Below are 18,619 nucleotides of genomic sequence, written 5' to 3'. Positions count from 1 at the left end.
CCCTGTGACGCCTCGATAGATGGCGCTGGTGCGCCGGGAGGGAGAGGAGATGGGAAGGGGCGGGGGAGGAAGTGTGGGAGGGAAGAGAGATGGAAAGATGGAGGGGTGCAAGAAAAGTGGAAAAGAGGGATAGGGAAGGAAGAGGAACAGAGTGAGGATAATATGTAGGATGGGAGAGAGAGAGAGAGAGAGAGAGAGAGAGAGAGAGAGAGAGAGAGAGAGAGAGAGAGAGAGAGAGAGAGAGAGAGAGAGAGAGAGAGAGAGAGAAATGGAGAAAAAGAGAAGAGAAAGGAAGAGGTTAAAGGGAGGGAAGAGGATAGTGCCCTCCGCCCGAGAGGGGTAGAAGTCCCCAAACAAAAGAGGAGTACGAAGCGCAGCGAGGATGCCTTGGGTACAAGGAAGGAGAGGAGAGGATATGAGGGGAGGGAGGAAGGTAAAGGAGGAAAGGAGAGCTCGAAAAGGGTATTTTCTGAAGGGTTGTCAGGATAGATGCTGATGTTGTCATGAGAGAAAATGTAGTGTCATGTGGAAAGGATGTGGTGTCAAGAGTATGAAGTAAAAGGTAACATTATATCAACTCCCCAGCACAACACACACCGCACACAGCCTCAACACTTAAGCAAAGAATCAAACAAAACTGAAGCCATTGTGCTGAGGATCGAACACTCCGGACACAGCGGGTAATACAGCAACACAGCGGACTCAAACCCACTTATACATTAGTGTACGAGATTACATAACAATATCACCCCAGTATGTAAGATCGAACCTTACTTACGTCAACATAACAGATCCAAGATCACTGCGGCACAAGAGATCAAACACAACAACTCAGCCTCACAAGGAATCAGACACTACTGCCGGGCAGTAAGTCGCCGGGACGAATCAGTTTCAGTCGTCTATAGTGAGGACCCCAGTGCCTCCCTCCTGGCTGAGTGAGTGGCAGGGATGGCTAGTTCGGACACGTACTACATAATGGCAGGACATCTCCCACTCTCATGATAACAAATTCTTCGTCGTTTTAAAACTTGATATCGAGAACTTGATTCGAAAATCCTCCTCTGATTAATAAGACAGGTTCTCTCTTCTGTTATCTGTTGATTTCTTGCTCTTCAGGCTTACGTAAAACTAATATACTTTGAATGATACTTTAAATATTCCAATTTCCTGTACAATATGTGCTGTCCACACCCCCAAATGTTGTCATCACTTCGTGTTCATAATTTCATTCATCTTTTCCAACAAATTGATTTCAAAATTTGTTTTCATGAATAAAGGCGTTACATCATGACACAGAGCCCCGGTTCTGTTCTTAGCATATCATACAACGGCTGCGTCTTTATACAAGTTACAACACAAATCTTATATTGGAAAAATACCAATCTCAAACATCTGAACATCTGTTGATGCAGACTTGGTCATATCTTTGATGTCATATGCCTGATGATACGTGCATGATGCCTCGTGCCTGATGATACGTGCATGATGCCTCGTGCCTGATGATACGTGCATGATGCCTCGTGCCTGATGATACGTGCATGATACCTCGTGCCTGATGATACGTGCATGATGCCTCGTGCCTGATGATACGTGCATGATGCCTCGTGCCTGATGATACGTGCATGATGCCTCGTGCCTGATGATACGTGCATGATGCCTCGTGCCTGATGATACGTGCATGATGCCTCGTGCCTGATGATACGTGCATGATGCCTCGTGCCTGATGATACGTGCATGATGCCTCGTGCCTGATGATACGTGCATGATGCCTCGTGCCTGATGTCACAAACGTGATGTCAGAAGCCTCAGGATGTAATCCGACAGCTTGAGTTAATCTCAAAATCATCCTTAGGAAAGACGAGCAGTTTGTGTTTCTATCAATGAAGATGTTCACCATCTTGGACGGTACGTGGGGCATCTTGGCTACACTCCTTCTAAAGCAAGATCACCAGGGCGTCAGTCAGTTGAGGAACCTGATGCGCACGACAGTCGTAGGTTGAGCTGTGTTTTTCCAGGAATCAATCAGAGATTATCTTCATGAAGTGAAATACAAGAACTCCATTGTTGACTATGGTCACCTGAAGCCGTCCATCTTGCACTGCCAGCGACGCGGACCACTAAACCATACCATGTTTTATCCAAGAACGACTTAATGATGTGATTAATGGCGATAAACAAGACAAGGGGTAAAACACGACGGAGATTAACGAAAAATGACAAAAACTAAAAGAAGACATGAGATGATACATACCAAAGAATAGTAACAGTAGCGACAACAAACAAAAAGAAGGAGACAGAAACTAAGTATAAATAAAACAAGGAGACAGAAGAAATGACATCACAACTGAAGAACCTAAATGATGCTAACAAAAGGCAAACAGACAAATAAGCTACAACGTGATAGAAAAATTAAATGAAGCCAACAGAAGCTGAGATAAACTAACACAAACTGAAGAACTGGTGGAAAACAACAAAAAAATAGCAGAAACTGCCATGCAGTAATGCCAAACCAACAGGAAATTAACGACAGAGGACCAGAGGGAGAAAAAGTCAAATGAAAATATCAGAGGCTTAGCGAGGACAACAGAACCAGGACGAGAGCAACAGAAGTACAGCAATGACAACAGAGGTTCAACGTGGACAACAGAAGCAAGAGGATGACAACAGAGGCCAAGCGATGACAACAGAGGCACAGTGATGACAACAGAGGCACAGTGATGACAACAGAGGCCAAGCGATGACAACAGAGGCCAAGCGATGACAACAGAGGCACAGTGATGACAACAGAGGCACAGTGATGACAACAGAGGCCAAGCGATGACAACAGAGGCACAGTGATGACAACAGAGGCACAGTGATGACAACAGAGGCACAGCGATGAAGACAATGGAAACAGAGAGAACAATAGGGACGTAGTGAGGACAAGAGAGGAACAGTGAGAACATTACCAGTGTTGGCAGGACAATGGTGGTACATGGAAGACATTACAAGCACAGGAAAACACTGGAAGCACAAGCAGGACAACACAAGCACAGAGAGAGTGGAAGACACGCAATGAAGACAAGTGAGGATAATGATCATGAAAACATAACAAAAACATAATAACGGCAAAGACAACATAAACACCGTAAGAACAACAACAACAACAAAAAAACACTACCAGGGAAACAGCCAGGGAAAAAAGGGACAATGATTGCAACAAGCAAACACGAAACGTGACGTAACGAAGCCAGATGAAGGAACGAGGACAATGTGTTGATAACATGAACAGGAGACTTGTGCAGAACACAAAAAACAAGAATAACAGAGCGTAAGGATGCCTCCCTGTGTGTGTGTGTGCAACAGGGACACTTTTAGAACAGCGAAAAATCAAAGACATCAAAGACACAGCAAGGACAACATAGAGACAACAAAGACAACACAATTATAGCAAGGACAGCAAAACACAGCAAGACAAGGCAAGCAGGAAGGACAACAAAGACACAGCAAAGATAATACAGGTAGCTATGAGACAGACACACACACGAAAAACAAAATCCGGACAAACGAAAAGTCTCAGGACAACAAGATGAGAGAGAGAGAGAGAGAGAGAGAGAGAGAGAGAGAGAGAGAGAGAGAGAGAGAGAGAGAGAGAAGAGAGAGAGTGAGAGAGAGAACAATTCAATATAAACACAGCGAGAACATAGATAAGCTGAAAGAAGCATATAGAAACGGGAGACGTCGAGGTAGAAATAGTAAAAAAAAAAAAAAGAGACAGAGCTACGAGAGAGAGAGAGGAGACAGGGGTAAGAGAAACTGAGAGGAGTGCAGTAGACAAGGCGGTAAACGAAGTTGACCTTCAGGGAAAGAAACCAAAATAGAGAATAGCGAGACAAAAGATAAAACAAACGAAACAGACGGGTCAAGAGACGTATGTGGGAGGGAACGAAGAGACGGAGACTCAAGTTAGCAGAGAGACTTAGGGATATCTCATGAGCACACCAGAAGGACACAACCTGAAACTCAAGAGCGAAATAAACGAGGCGAATGAGAGGCGAGAGACGGAGGACGAGATATGAGGGCGAGAGACAGCGAGACAGGGTAAGAGATAACGAGACGGTCGGAGTGACTTGCCTTGTCTGCTTCTACACTAATTTGCTTCATTTCTCTCTACACAAAAGTCTATCCTAAGTTTAAGTGTGTGACGGCTTGTAAGAGAGGCCGAGTTTTCTAGGTCTGAACAGAGTGGCAATTACATCTTTTTAGGGACGAGTGCTGAATATTCATGCGTTATTAGGCGCCAGCACCAAAGATTTTGTCATAATATTGTTCAAAGATTTTGCAGCAAACATAGAAATGTTAGCATTTGTAATTGGAATAGTTAACAAAACAATTCTAACTTTTATCTCTCTCTCCCTTCATCTCGAAGGATGTGAAATGTGCTTATGTGTTTGTTGACGTTGAGGGAATACGAGGAGGGGGGGGAGGGGGGGGAGAGACGTGAAGACGAGACGAGGGTGGTCACAAGTGAGCCAGATAATTACCCTAATATTTGTGGACGATGATTAAACACCAGTACTTAAGTAACTGTTGTGTTCGACTACCTAGGAAAGGATCAGTCTACAAATGAATACTGTCCATAATGAAAAGTAATGAAGTGTAACTCTATAATGACTGATTAAAGATACACATTTAGGCCTCTTAGCGGGTCGTATGTGTGAATCACTCTGAGAAACCACTCTAAAATGTATGAGAAAATCTATGGAAAATTGGTTCAGAATACATTATAGAAACATGAAGCGTTACTATGGAGGTACAGCTACTTAGCGAGACGAGACATGAGAGTGAAGCGCTGCTACACTGGACGTGGTAATCGCAAAATCAAACATGGATTACTTGTAAATACATTTCTTAAAATCAAAGAGTAAGGATATCTCATCTCAGTGTCTCGTTATCTGGCTTAATGACTACTCAGAAATTAACAACCATTGAGTTTAACAACCTACAGCCGTACCTACATCCGTGAGGTCAATAAATACTTTGGACAGGTCGTCAGCGAGACAACGACCTGTGAGGGAAGATGGCTGACAAGACTAACATCAGCTTTCCCCTTGTTGACCACCAGGCTTGGTACACACTCCACCAGATGCTGTAAGGATCTTGATGGCTCATACCGGGATTGCATCAGGTCTGAGTTAACAGTAAGGAATGTGGGGGAAATACGTACTGAGTGTTCGATGATTTACCTAATGTGATTATCAGTTTGACATTATTTATGGAGCAATATTTCAAAATAAATACATGTTATTCTTAGTTATCTTTAGCTCTCATGAATCTTTGGCTAGCTAGTTTATACATCTTAAGCCATGATTTTAACCGAATTACAGGTAAGACTTGCTATCGTAAAACAAGGTTTTGTGATCAGTTCATTATGATTAATGTAAGTGTATGAATCTATGGTTGTTGTACGTTATGTTTGAATGGTATTGATAAAGATTTCCATGGGTTGTTAGGCTCTGATGAAGACAGAATTATTCAGAAACGTCATCCATTTACCGAGATGCTTTTACGACATTAGTGTTTATATTCGTTATATATATATATATATATATATATATATATATATATATATATATATATATATATATATATATATATATATATATATATCAACTTACACCCAGCAGATACAAGATTACCGAAACGACTAACTCAAAGGAAGGAATTAACACATTATTGGCTGTAAAGTGGCTGAGGTATTCAGGACCAGAAAATAGTCTCCATTACTTTGTGGACACATTTATATTATTGTCATCCAGGTTGATCAATAATATAGGTATGTTATATTATTGTCATCCAGGTTGATCAATAATATAGGTGTTAATGTATCCACCTTTAGGATACAGATCTTTATGAGCCGTCCCACGTTCTCACATAAAGTTACGGTGCTAAATATGTCTTTTACAAACACATTTTTTATCATGTAATCATCAGATAAAGATCTAATTATAAATATGTAACTCCCTATGAACAGTTTCCGCTTTATTTAAGCATTATATGTCCGTCTACTTAAACACAGAACTTTAACTGGACTTATCGTACTGAAAGATGCAGATTCAAATGTGTCCCTGGACTCATAGAAACAGATCCAAGACCTTAATGCAAACTTTATAATCCAAAAATCATTTTGAAAGTATCATCTTCTCTTTGGAAGTAGACTTTAATGTCCTCCTCTTCCTTGAAGTAAGAGGACTCCTCTTCCTCGAAAGTAAAGGTAAAACTCCCCCACTTACTCTGAAATAAAAATCATGAATTTGAATCTTGGTCGGAGACGTTTCCCGGGTTTCTTAAACATATTTCTTAAAGATTAAAAGAAAAAGTGGAAAACTCGGCCTCACATTGGTGAGAAACTTCTCCACGCCCCTGACGTCTTCATCTCTCATAGTGAAACAATATGATAACTTCTCCAAGCTGATAACCTTTTCATGACTCATCATGAGAGAACATGATATCTCTCCACACTGCTGATGTCTTCACGGTTCAGAATGAAGCAAAATGACAACTCTTCACGCTTCTCACATCTTCACGGTTTATTGCAATACAATATGATAACTCATCACGCTACTAATGTCTTTACGGCTCGTAGCCACACAACAATATATCTTTTCCACGCTACTGAGGACGTACTAGTTCATAATAACGTTTATAACACCTTCACGACTCACAACATAACAACATGATAACTTGTCTTCCCTACTGACGTCTTTACATCTCATAATGAAACAATATAATAACTTGACATTTTCACAATTCAAAAAACGTCAAAACTTTGAGATCTTTTACAGAAAACTAAATCCAAGTAGCATATTAATTACTTCCCTACTAATCTTTCAAACTTAGGAAGTAAAATATTGAGCCTCTTCTTTACCTTCGGAGTAAACATATTTACACAATTACATTTTGAAGTTCCGCTCAAACTTTTCCTTTTATGATGAGTTTTACTGTGGGATAGAGAGGGGTACAGTGTTAAGTAGATACTCCAAGGAATATGTGCCTAACTAGGTAGATTAATTAGCTTTATACTTAAAAGCTTTTTACATAATTACACAGCTTATACACTAAATAAAACGTGGTTTTGTATAGCCAGTGGACGAAACATGATACCGAGATATGTTTAGAAGATGAGGAAGTTCTTATCTCCAAACACTAGTAAGTGTAACTATGATTACACTTGAACATAAGAACAAACATGAACATAAACCAAACACACAATCCTCTACATGAACGCATACGTAAAACGAAAAACACAACAACAAAAAACACAAAGACAAATCTAAACATAAACTTAAAACGAAATTGAAACCTAAACTTAAACATAAGTATAAAACAAACCTTGAAAATAATCTTAAACATTGTCTTAAAAAACCCAAGTACAAAACCAAGGTAAACACCTCGGTACGTGGCGTTGACGAAGGCATAAATGAATAAAAGATGAAAAATACACCAGAGATAAACGATAACTATTAAACCTTTACACACCGCAGATGCATAAGTCTGGTTTAAAGTCACAATATATTGTTCCCGTCACTTATTTCTTAATGCAAACATTCTTCCTGTTATACTCTACCTACAAACCCTCTTGTTTTCCTTAAGATAAAGACATCAACGAGATATTGTTGTCTTAGTATCACTTACAATAAAAAAAAAAGACAAAAAGAAATATGCGAAACACATTTGTGTTTGTTACAAATTAACGCATGATCAGAATGAATTGTTTCTCCTTTATGAGATCTGACTATGCCTTCCAGTCAACCATTGTCCATATTCTTTCACCTTCAGCTGTGTATCATTAAGATGATTCCAACTTTTGTGTCGTTCATAGTTGTGGATACTTACTTACTCTCCAGCCCCAGGATCCTCTTCTCTGGGGATCCCGCAGGAGGCCGGCCACATCCATAGGGGAAGGGGGGATGGGACCACAGATCAAGAAATGTGGTGTGTACGTCTGTATGAAAAGAGTGCAGGACAACCGAGAAGCAGGGGTTCCAGCGTCTCTCAGTATTGAAGCTGTATTTCGGGCATGAATGGTTTTGTGATGTTGTAGAGATGCGTGGTGACAATGATGAGAAAGTATAGCTCGCACATGCATGGGGAGTATAGTTTCAGATGAGTCTATTTGGTTGAGTAAGATTTAAGATTGGACAAGGAGGAAGTTCAGTGTTTGTCGGGTCAAAACTGAGTGTTTTGTCTGTGTTGCGTACTGGGCAAGGGAGACATGTGAGGATAGCTTGCTGTAGTGTGCAGCAGTGGTAAGAGTCTTATTATATTTGAGGTTTGGCGGTTAGTTATGGGTTAATTTAGATGAGAACGATCTATGGCTGTCGCAAAGAACTGAATGCGGGATATACTGAAGCGGGAATGATTCAAAATATTTTGTTTCTTCGTACAAGGGTTGAAAGTTACCAGGCAGCTGGTGAATGTTTTAAATACCTTGTTTAATATGGTTTACAGTTTTGTTATGTTTGCTTTTGATGGGATGGATGATCAGGCATGCGAGACGTAGTTGAGCGTGCAACAGACAAACGTTTTGTTAAGGATGCGAAGATACTCTTTTTCTTGTCCATAAGTGGTATAAGTAAGTGATCTAATCAAGATGTTGAGTTTGTATATGGTTTTTATGTTGATAGTTGAGGTGTGGGATGTAGATGTGTGTCGTATGTGTGACCTGTATGTGTGGCCTGTATGTGTGATCTGTATAGCTAGAGTTCTGTACATTAGGGGTGTTTGAACGTTATTTGTGGACACATACAAGTTGACACGAAAAAGCTGGAGGAAATGGCAAGAGGGAGTCTGCTACATAATGGGGAGCAGAATACTGAAACAATTATTTAAGAACATCTTTAACGACACATCTTTCTCTAATCGTATGATCAACGCTCTTTCAGTTGTGTTAGTTTATGACACAGTGGAGATACTTCTATCTTGTCTCATAGAAAATCGTGATGATCTTACCATCAGTCTGTTGCATGGTGTTTGTCCACAGCAATTGTGTGTGAGGGAACAGCACAGTGTCTGTGTGAGGGAACGACACTCTGTCTGTGAAAATCCGAGTAACTGTTGATGAGAGAGAAAGATAATTTTAGTGTGACGTAATCACACTTTAGTTTACAAGTAGGGAACAAGTTTTCAAAGAAATCCTGAATCATTTTTTAAAGTTCTGATAATAAAAATAATTACATTATGTACTAACAGAAAATTTATCCTACATCTTCTTTTACAATATGTAAACAACAGTATACACTGCCAAGGGTTTCAAACACTATAAATATTCAGGCAAAACATTTCACTTAAAAAAAAATCATCTTCAAACGTTCTTTCACGATGAGCAAACAACGCGATGTGCTAAAAATAATTCACCTCTAAAGCAAAATGATTCTTAGACATCAAATTAATCTCTTTAGAAGAGTAAATAAAGTCTCCAAAGACACGAGGTCTGTAGCTCACGCTCTGCCAGACCCAAATGTTAGGTTTCCAGCCTCGACATCTCACAACCTGAGGTCCTCAGTGTTGTTCCTGGCCTTCCAAGTGGCTGGCAGTTATGATACCTATTTGTTCGGTACGGGAAGGGAGTTTCCCCTCGTAGGGCCCCATTTTTTGAGCTTTCTTCACTATCATACAACATTTTAAAACTTTTGTATAATAACCACACAATTTCATCATTCGGATTATTCCATTCATCCACTATGATAACCTTCTGTCAGTCAACTAGCGTCCGCCTTATTCCTGCCTGAAATCTACCTTCCTTCCCAGCCACTTGTGTAGTACGGTGTTACGTCCCAAGTTGGTGCGAGAAAGGTGACCATACAGCGGGTTAGTTCAGAGGAGGTTGTTTTGTCCCATGTGTGAGTAAGGTACGTAGTCGTATCTCAGGTGTGGACTGAGAAGGTTGGTCATCTGTGTGTTGGAGTGGCTGCCAAACCTCCAGGTGTCTGCCGGGGAGGTTGACATGCCCAAGTGTAGGGGGACATGTGGCGGTTACGTCCTGTGATATATGTTGGAATCGAATTTCGTGATGATAATCTACTGGACGTAAGACAGAATTGTACATAGCATCAAGGCAAGATAGATCATCTGGCTACAAGATATCATGGAATGAAAATACATTCGATAACCATAGCTCAAACCTTATGATACCCAACATTTCAAACTATTACAAAGAGATCTTACAAGACGATGAGAGTACAGCAGGGATATTTTTGAAGGAAGGAAAGGGAAAAAGAAAATGATCTTCATTTATATGCCCATCATCTTGACTCAAAAACCACCACATTTACCCATAAACAAGAACAAAATAAACTAATGACAAAGACTCGCTGCCATAAAGTCAGCAGCAGCAGCAGCAGCGACAGCATTGGCCAGAGATTCTGAGTCAGGAATTTGGTGATTCATGGTGACTCAGTCTTGGTCAGGAACGAAATGAATGCTAGCTACTCAAACGTTATTGCCATATTTTGTTAATTTTCTTACTCTGTAAATTAATCATTCAATTTATCTGCCTATATTACCTGCCAGCATTACCTACCAACATGAAGAATTCTTGGAATTGTAACGAAACGTAAAAGCCTATTAGAAATTGTGGAGTGTATATATATATATATATAGTTTTAATTTAAAGTGTAAATGACCTTTTGAAGGAGTTTACAAAAAAGCTTCGCAACTTGGATTATAAATGCAAATGTAAATTGAATTGTTCAGGAGAACTGTACCTGAAATGGTAAAAGATTTTGCGAGGGTGATTATAAATGTCATTATAAGACAGTAAATTAACCTTTTTTGGTGGAATTTTAAGTGGATTAAATTCGGATTCATAAAGTGAAGTCGAGAGAGAGGCGGCAAAACGAAAACTCTTTCTTATTTCTAAATTTATCTCAGCCTCCGCTGTATCAGCCACCTTCTTATTAAAACAGGCACTCAGAAAATACTGACACATCCAACTGTCTCTGTATTTTCTCTATTACTTAATCAGACGAATATTGAGATTGATTGTTTGTGCTTTTGCTGATATATCAAGAATATATATATATATATATATATATATATATATATATATATATATATATATATATATATATATATATATATAAGGTTTTTTTTTCCCTTTCTACATGCGTACATACTTCAGATAGATTTATTAGTTCACGCCTGTAAATATAAAACATACACAAGTATATGGGAGAGGTATGTTTATATCATAACTATATATATATATATATATATATATATATATATATATATATATATATATATATATATATATATATATATATGACACTGCTATACATGGCTGTTCTATCATGCATATATATGCAATACTTAGTCAAGTGAACACACACAATATATTTCTCTTATGCTTGCCTAAACCCATGGAACATACCAGCATATACTGATGATATATTCCTGCTATACTTGTGGTCGACTATGAGTGATAGAATCATCATGGATAGTACTAGCAATCTATCAAGATGCGTCTGTACGTTAGTGGGACACACAGTAACGTACACTATGTATATTTTTGCTGTTGGGGATATGTTACCAGTATATCTATCTGTGCCCACTACTTACAATGGCATGAAGGGTTATACCCGGCTATACCCACCCTCCAACCCGCTCCTCAAGAGAACGTTTCTGTAAGTGGCACCAATATGATCCTAAGCGTCCAGATACCGCATCGATAACTGTGAATATTCAATGTAAACTCATGTACTATTGAGAGGCACAATATAGCGATAATGGTACTCGAACCTTTTATGAAATACCGCTAATTAATAGAGTGAGTATAAATTTATTTAATTAGTCAAGTAATCCGCCTAGAGCGATAGTAAATATGTAATAGAATATCTAACGTGCAGCTTGTAGATGACTTTGGCTGGAGGAATAGGTGTCGGGGCTGTTCCATAATAGACGGACTGAAAAATGCTCTCATGCTGTCTGAAGTATTCGAACATTTTGTTTAGTGTTTTCAAAGTGTCTACAATGTGTCCTAACTGAACATACTGCGTGATAATGTAAGAGCCATAAATCTATCCGTGCTGGTCATATTGGATGTTACCATACTGAACATATTGGGTAACATTTTGACATCAAATATGTTCCAAATCTGAACATATTGGACAACATTTTGTTAGAATCTACAATGTCTCCATACTGGACCTTTGAACTAATGTCATCCTCTGTTACCAATAACGTCAGCATCCAACTGGGTCTCGAAAACATATAAAATAGAATAGAATTTTGGAAGTTAATGGCTCGGCTGGCCAGGTCTGGCGTCACTGCCTTGAACTCTTACAGAAAGAGTCGGAATTTCATTAAAACAAGAATAGTAAATGTTATTAAATGTCTATGATCTATAACTCACTCAGAAAAATGGATAATACTTACTAAACACCGTACAGATCTAATATCTATATTCCTATTATGCTTTCACTGTTTTGTGATTGTAATATTTTTTTCAGGGAAGGATGAGCGTAGTGAGGTTACACCATTGTCACTGAGGGTCGTACTTTACAGAAATGTCATTATGGTGTCATTATGGTGTCATTATTAGTCATTGCACGTGTCATAATGTTATGTATTATCTTATCCATCTCTATTAAGCCATTACGGTTATTTCACCTGTCATTATATTGTTGTGAGAGTTATCTCCTTTGTCACCGTAATCATGCTGTAATCATCTCATCAAATGTCGTCATCAAACACATATGTTATGTTATGTTGACTCCCCCTACCGTTAAAAATAATATCACTCCATACACACTCACCATAAGTCTAGCCTCACACTGTCATGCTACTTCTCTCGGTCCTCATCATAATATAATCATATCATTTGTTATCATTCTCTCTGTACGATAATCATCAGCTGTCATTCTGTCTTTATTCTTTTGTTTAGTTACTTTTCCTTCTTTCGTTTGGGTTTATTATCATTCATTAAGATTCTTTCGTCACTTTTCGGAAGGATTTTGTGCTTACATTTAAGCTCCGTCGTCGTAAGTGTTCCATCATTTCTCTCTGTACATGATATCCTTCCTTCTTCTAGTTTTCTCAAAGCGTAAATATTCTTTCTGAGAGACTACAGAGATTTTAGTATATATTCTGTATCTTAATTTGTGTCTCTTTTGATTATCTTCTTATCTCGTACTCTAACACGAAATATCAATATACACTTATCATTTCTCACTTGTTATTCTTTGCTTCTTTCTCTTCTTTTCCTGATAATCTCTTTCTCTCTCTCTCTCAGTATTTGGTCAAGATTGCAGTCTTTTCTTCCCGCTGCTATTCAGTCCACAAACACACTTTCTCCACCGTCAACATAACAACTGACAAAACTCACACGACTCCTTATTCTTAACTCGAGATTCCCCAGCGGTGAGCACTACGCACTAGTCCTGCCTTGTGGCAAAATTTCGTCGTAAGTCTACCTAGGTAAGTACTCTCTTCCTACTATCTTCTCCCAGTACCTCTCTCCTCCAGTACCTCTCTCTCCTCGTCTTCTAGTAATCTCTCTCCCCTTCTCTCGTAACCACGTCTGTTTCAAGAATCACGCCTCTCTTACACTTCCCTTTACTCCACATCCCATTCATCTCATTCTCCTAATACTGTTCATCTCTTCACAACATGTGTCTCCTTCCTCCCAGCTGTGCTACACCTTAGAATCTTATACTCCCCGTTCACCTCAGAGAATCTAGCCCTCTTTTACTCCCTCCCCCCTCAGCCTCATCCCCTCTTCCCTCCCTCCCTCCCTCCCTCCCTCCCTCCCTGCTGCTTCTCTCCTTACCCCCTCTTCTCCTTCCTCCTCCTCCTCCTCCTTCTCTTCCTGACCCATAGTTACCTCTAATATCCGACCCATTAGTCATTCACATCTTAACTTATCTTACACTTCTACTACTCTCATCTCTTCTCCTCCTCCTCTTCCTCCTTACTGCTGTCTCCTCTATCCTCACTCCTCTAAGCCTTCCTCCTCCTTTCGTATCATCTTCATCTTCCTATACATCTTCCTTCAAATTTACCTCTTCCTCCTCCTCTTCCTCCACTTTCTTCAAATCCTCTTTCCTCACTTCTACAAGTCTTCCTCTTACTTCCACCCCCTTTTCCTCCATCCATCCTCCTCCGCCTCCTCCTCCTCCTCCTCCTACTCCTGTAGCTGAATACGAGAGTTGGCAAAAATCCTGTGAATGCAAATAAGTTATTAACAAAGTTGCTCTTCGCTGGAAATTAAGCGCCACCGTAAAAACGTAAAGAGGTCAAAAATGCCTGGAACAAGAGGAGGAATGAATAATCAGTCTGGAATGAAGTTTGAAAATTGAAATTAACTGGGCATTTTAATTGCATTGTTAATTGAGTGGGGAATCGGAAGAGAAATTAAGATTTTGGGCTTAAGGGGGTTTTCTAGGAGTGTCTTAATTACAGAACAAGAGCAGGGGACTTTTGCCTCCTCGGCCGCTGCCAAGCTCAAGAGTTTAATGTACGCCTTAGTACACGCCCTCAGGGATGTGCTCTCTAGTACTTCCAAGTATTCTTGTGGTAATCTGAGGCTTAAGAGAGATGTAACGTAGATCTCAAGGCAGGCAAGTGTGTAGTAATTATTTAAGTGGAATCTTAAAGGTTTTCAGAGGGACTTGAAAGTGTAAAGGCTCATGTTATGAAAGAGAAAATATTGTGACAGGGTTATTGTACAACGAGTTGGTGTACACTGGCTCTCTCTCTCTCTCTCTCTCTCTCTCTCTCTCTCTCTCTCTCTCTCTCTCTCTCTCTCTCTCTCTCTCTCTCTCTCTCTCTCGCATGCTTTCTCACGTGAGGACGTTACTGTGGGTCTTTAACACCATGTGTACAGAGAGGGTCCTTGACCTGTGCATCTTCAACACCGTGTTTGCAATATGGCAACGTCGTTGTGTACTATTAAAAACCGTATCACTGTACGCCCAAGGGTACATGTGTACATAGTAATACCAACGCTTGGAAGAACCGTGTAAAGAACTATATGAATTAGCATACACTACATGCCTAGAGCCACTGACAAGCGTACGAGGAAGCAGTGGGCTGCTGGAGGTACTGGTCTCGGGAACTGACGAAGAGTGGAGTCAACTTTGATCATGGGAAGAAGTCGCGACGGTGGATGGTGGGAGGGGTGTCGGGGAGAGGTCACGAGGGAAAGAGTGAGGGTTGGGTGGAGGGGGAGGGAGCGGCTGGTTGGGGGGAGTAGGAGGAGGAACTGATAAGTTAGTTCTTTGACGTCGGTAATTCATCCCAGGTTTTTCCAAACGGACGAAGTTCTTTAGAGCGGTTAGCTGATCTCTCTCACCTGCCCCACACCCCATGCATCACGCACTCGACGCTTCGACGGCATTAAAATTCAGCCTCGATTCTTGTGTTTAGAGAATAAGTGTATGTATAGAAATAATATCTATCTATCTATCTATCTATGTATATATATATATATATATATATATATATATATATATATATATATATATATATATATATATATATATATATATATCTTTCTTTTTTCTTTCATACTATTCGCCATTTCCCGCATTAGCGAGGTAGCGTTGAGAACAGAGGACTGGGCCCTTGAGGGAATATCCTCACCTGGGCCCCTTCTCTGTTCCCTCTTTTGGAAAATTAAAAAAAAAGTGAGAGGGGAGGATTTCCAGCCTCCCGCTCCCTCCCCTTTTAGTCGCCTTCTACGACACGCAGGGAATACGTGGGAAGTATTCTTTCTCCCCTATCCCCAGGGAACATATATATATATATATATATATATATATATATATATATATATATATATATATATATATATATATATATCGTCACCAAGGATCCTTTCCATTTATGGAGCTCCTGCAGCACTCAGAAAGTCAGCTATGTCCACTGGGAAGGACCTTAAGTCATAAAGTGCAGCGATGTTGTGTGTGTGCATCATGAGCGGAGACCGCAGAGCAACTGACCAAAAAATGTTCAGCGTCTTCCCTGTGGTAGTTGCATCGTGGGCATGAAAGGCCTCAGGATGTGAAGAGTCGGTGTTTGTAGTAATATAGGAGTCGATGCTGTGCAAAGTTTTAAACGGGAAAGCTGACTCGTGTTTGCCTGGGGAGTGTGGTTTCAGATGGGTGTATGTCTATTTGAGTGGTATTTAAGAGTGAGTTGGGGAGGCATTTGTTAAGTACATGTCGGAATAATTACAGTGTGCGCGTGTTTTGTTATTATTACAATTGTAAGAAATGAGTGTGCGCGTGTTTTGCTTTGTTATCATAATTGTAAGAAATGAAGAAATCTATAAGCAAAGGATGTTGAAGAGTGAGGCACGGATTATCATCTTACTTTTACTACAGAGTTGGTGGTTAGTTTTGAAGCGGGTCGGATATGGAACGTCGAGTCCTGTTGCAAAGAAGTGAGACTTGAGCATGTTGAAGTGGGATTGTACTGGGCGGATTTTTGTTCATTATGTAGGTGTTTTATGTTTGCGGTTCCTAGACATCCAGTGATTATTCTGAGTCCTCTATTTTGTGCTGTTTGCAGCTTTGTTACGTGGAAGACCAGGCCGGTGAGGCGCAGTTTAAGAAGGATCTAATGACTGTTCATAAAGGATGGTGATCGATTCATTTTCCTGTCCAAATCTGATGCCAGTTAGTGTTCTGAGGACATTTACTTGTTTGTGTGAAGGAGTTCTGCTGTTACTCAGGACCTTTCCATAGGCCTTCGCAGCCCAAAGACTGCGCTACTTCCAGTAGCAGGGAAATGTAGACTTTTTAGGAGTGAAAAGTTATTTCACGAGACTACTACAAATGATTCAGCCGCGCAAAAGATGACTTTTCACTCGCAATATAACCTCTTGCAGGTAAAGCCCGCCAACACCAAAAGAACGGATTCATTTGAAACGAAAAGTTCTTTGTTCTTACCAGACGATGATACAACCTCGCTAAGATAACTTTCTATTTGTGGTGTAACCAAAAGCAACCGAAGTCCGGCAACTCTCTCTCTCTCTCTCTCTCTCTCTCTCTCTCTCTCTCTCTACATACATACATATGTATACATATATATGTATACATATATACGTATACATATATATATACGCACACACACACACACACACACACACACACACACACACACACAAATGTATATAAACAGATATGAAAATACTTGTGTGTGTACCACCGTCCGGGGAGAGAGTTGTACACCTGAGGCCTGTCTTTTCAGCATCTCTACTATCATATGACTTTTTAAACTTTTCTACACTGTCAGCTTCCACAGTTTCATCCCTCAGCTTATTCCGTTCATCCACTACAATTATGCGGTAAAATTACATCTTTGTATCTTTTCCAACAAGTTTCTTGCTTAATTTCATGTTATGGCTTCTGGCTGTTCTATTTTTGCATCTCTCGAAGAAATGTTCACCGTGTGTGTGTGTGTGTGTGTGTGTGTGTGTGAATGCTCTAGCCCACGTACACGCATAATGACGTATGTGTTTACGCTCAGATGTAAACATTAGCATGGACATACATGCTCACTTTCCAGCGTCTTTTTGTACGCACGAGCCTGGATATGTTAGCGTAAAACATTCATGATTTTGCGTTCACTGTTTTCTGAAGGAAGGCTTCAGGATTCATGGGAGCGACGCAGTCGTCCTCCATACGTCAGGAGGGCAGGCCACACTGCTCGCACTTCAACACGTTTCCTAATTTCACAAACTCGGAAGAAATTCTACCCGGCTCCCGCCTCCAACTTGCTCAGACATTTTACAAGTTCTGACAATCATGGAGGCGCTAGGGGGAAGCACCTTGTGATTTCATCTTCACTAATTTCCATAAACTAATTTCAACGATTTTCGAGCATAACAATGACGGTATATAAAGTCATTCATTCTATATATAAACCATATCACTTTCATCTCTTTGGATTCACGGCTCTTACCACCTTCTTGCCCTCAGCATCAGCTTCAATTAACATGACTTGTGGATTTTTTTCTCTCAATATTATCCCGGCTGATAACATCGAAAATAATTCATCTTATATTGGCTCTTGAATCAATTGGAAGATAATCCATTATTAGCGAGTGATACCTTATGAAAAACGATAATTTTAGCTCTCAGCTCAGCGCGTTTCCTCAGTAATATCATTGTGATCAGGATCTTGTAACCTATTATTGGACTTTTATTAAAGCCTTTACATTACATGTTTCAGACGCGTCCTGGTTCTCCACCTATGGCAACAGTTTTCAGCAATTACTGAAAGCCACCTTTGGCGTTGTGTTTGTGTTAAACTGTTTATATACAAATCACTGTGTGTGTTTATATTATCTTATCGCTGTATTGGTCTATAAATTCATTAATCACTATCGTGTAATCTCTCGTATTACAATCTATCTGCCAAGTATCTGTCTATCTGGCAATCTCTTTCTACATATACAATGATCTAAATTGTGATCCAAATAATTGTTTGTATAATCGTTTTCCAGTAAATATCCATCAATATAATTTTTTTTGTTGATGCTCACAGCAATTCTCCCCAAATGTATAATTTGCTTCTCAGAGAATTCACCTGTATATTTGTTTTTCTTCATTTTTATACATTTGATCCACAT

General features: G+C 39.8%; 1 protein-coding gene across 1 annotated transcript in view; it reads right to left on the bottom strand.

The window, feature by feature from the left end:
• The window catches only part of LOC139747661 (uncharacterized), a 540,258-nt gene that overhangs the window by 357,226 nt on the left and 164,413 nt on the right, over positions 1 to 18,619 (bottom strand). The window contains exon 5 of the mRNA XM_071660227.1: positions 8,992 to 9,093. Coding sequence (XP_071516328.1) covers positions 8,992 to 9,093 — 102 coding nt within the window. The remainder of the gene's footprint in view (positions 1 to 8,991; positions 9,094 to 18,619) is intronic.

Source organism: Panulirus ornatus, chromosome 69, assembly GCF_036320965.1.
Source record: "Panulirus ornatus isolate Po-2019 chromosome 69, ASM3632096v1, whole genome shotgun sequence".
Taxonomy (NCBI): Eukaryota; Metazoa; Arthropoda; class Malacostraca; order Decapoda; family Palinuridae; genus Panulirus; species Panulirus ornatus.
Note: the sequence above shows the minus strand (reverse complement) of the source record. Positions and strands in the feature narration are given on the sequence as shown.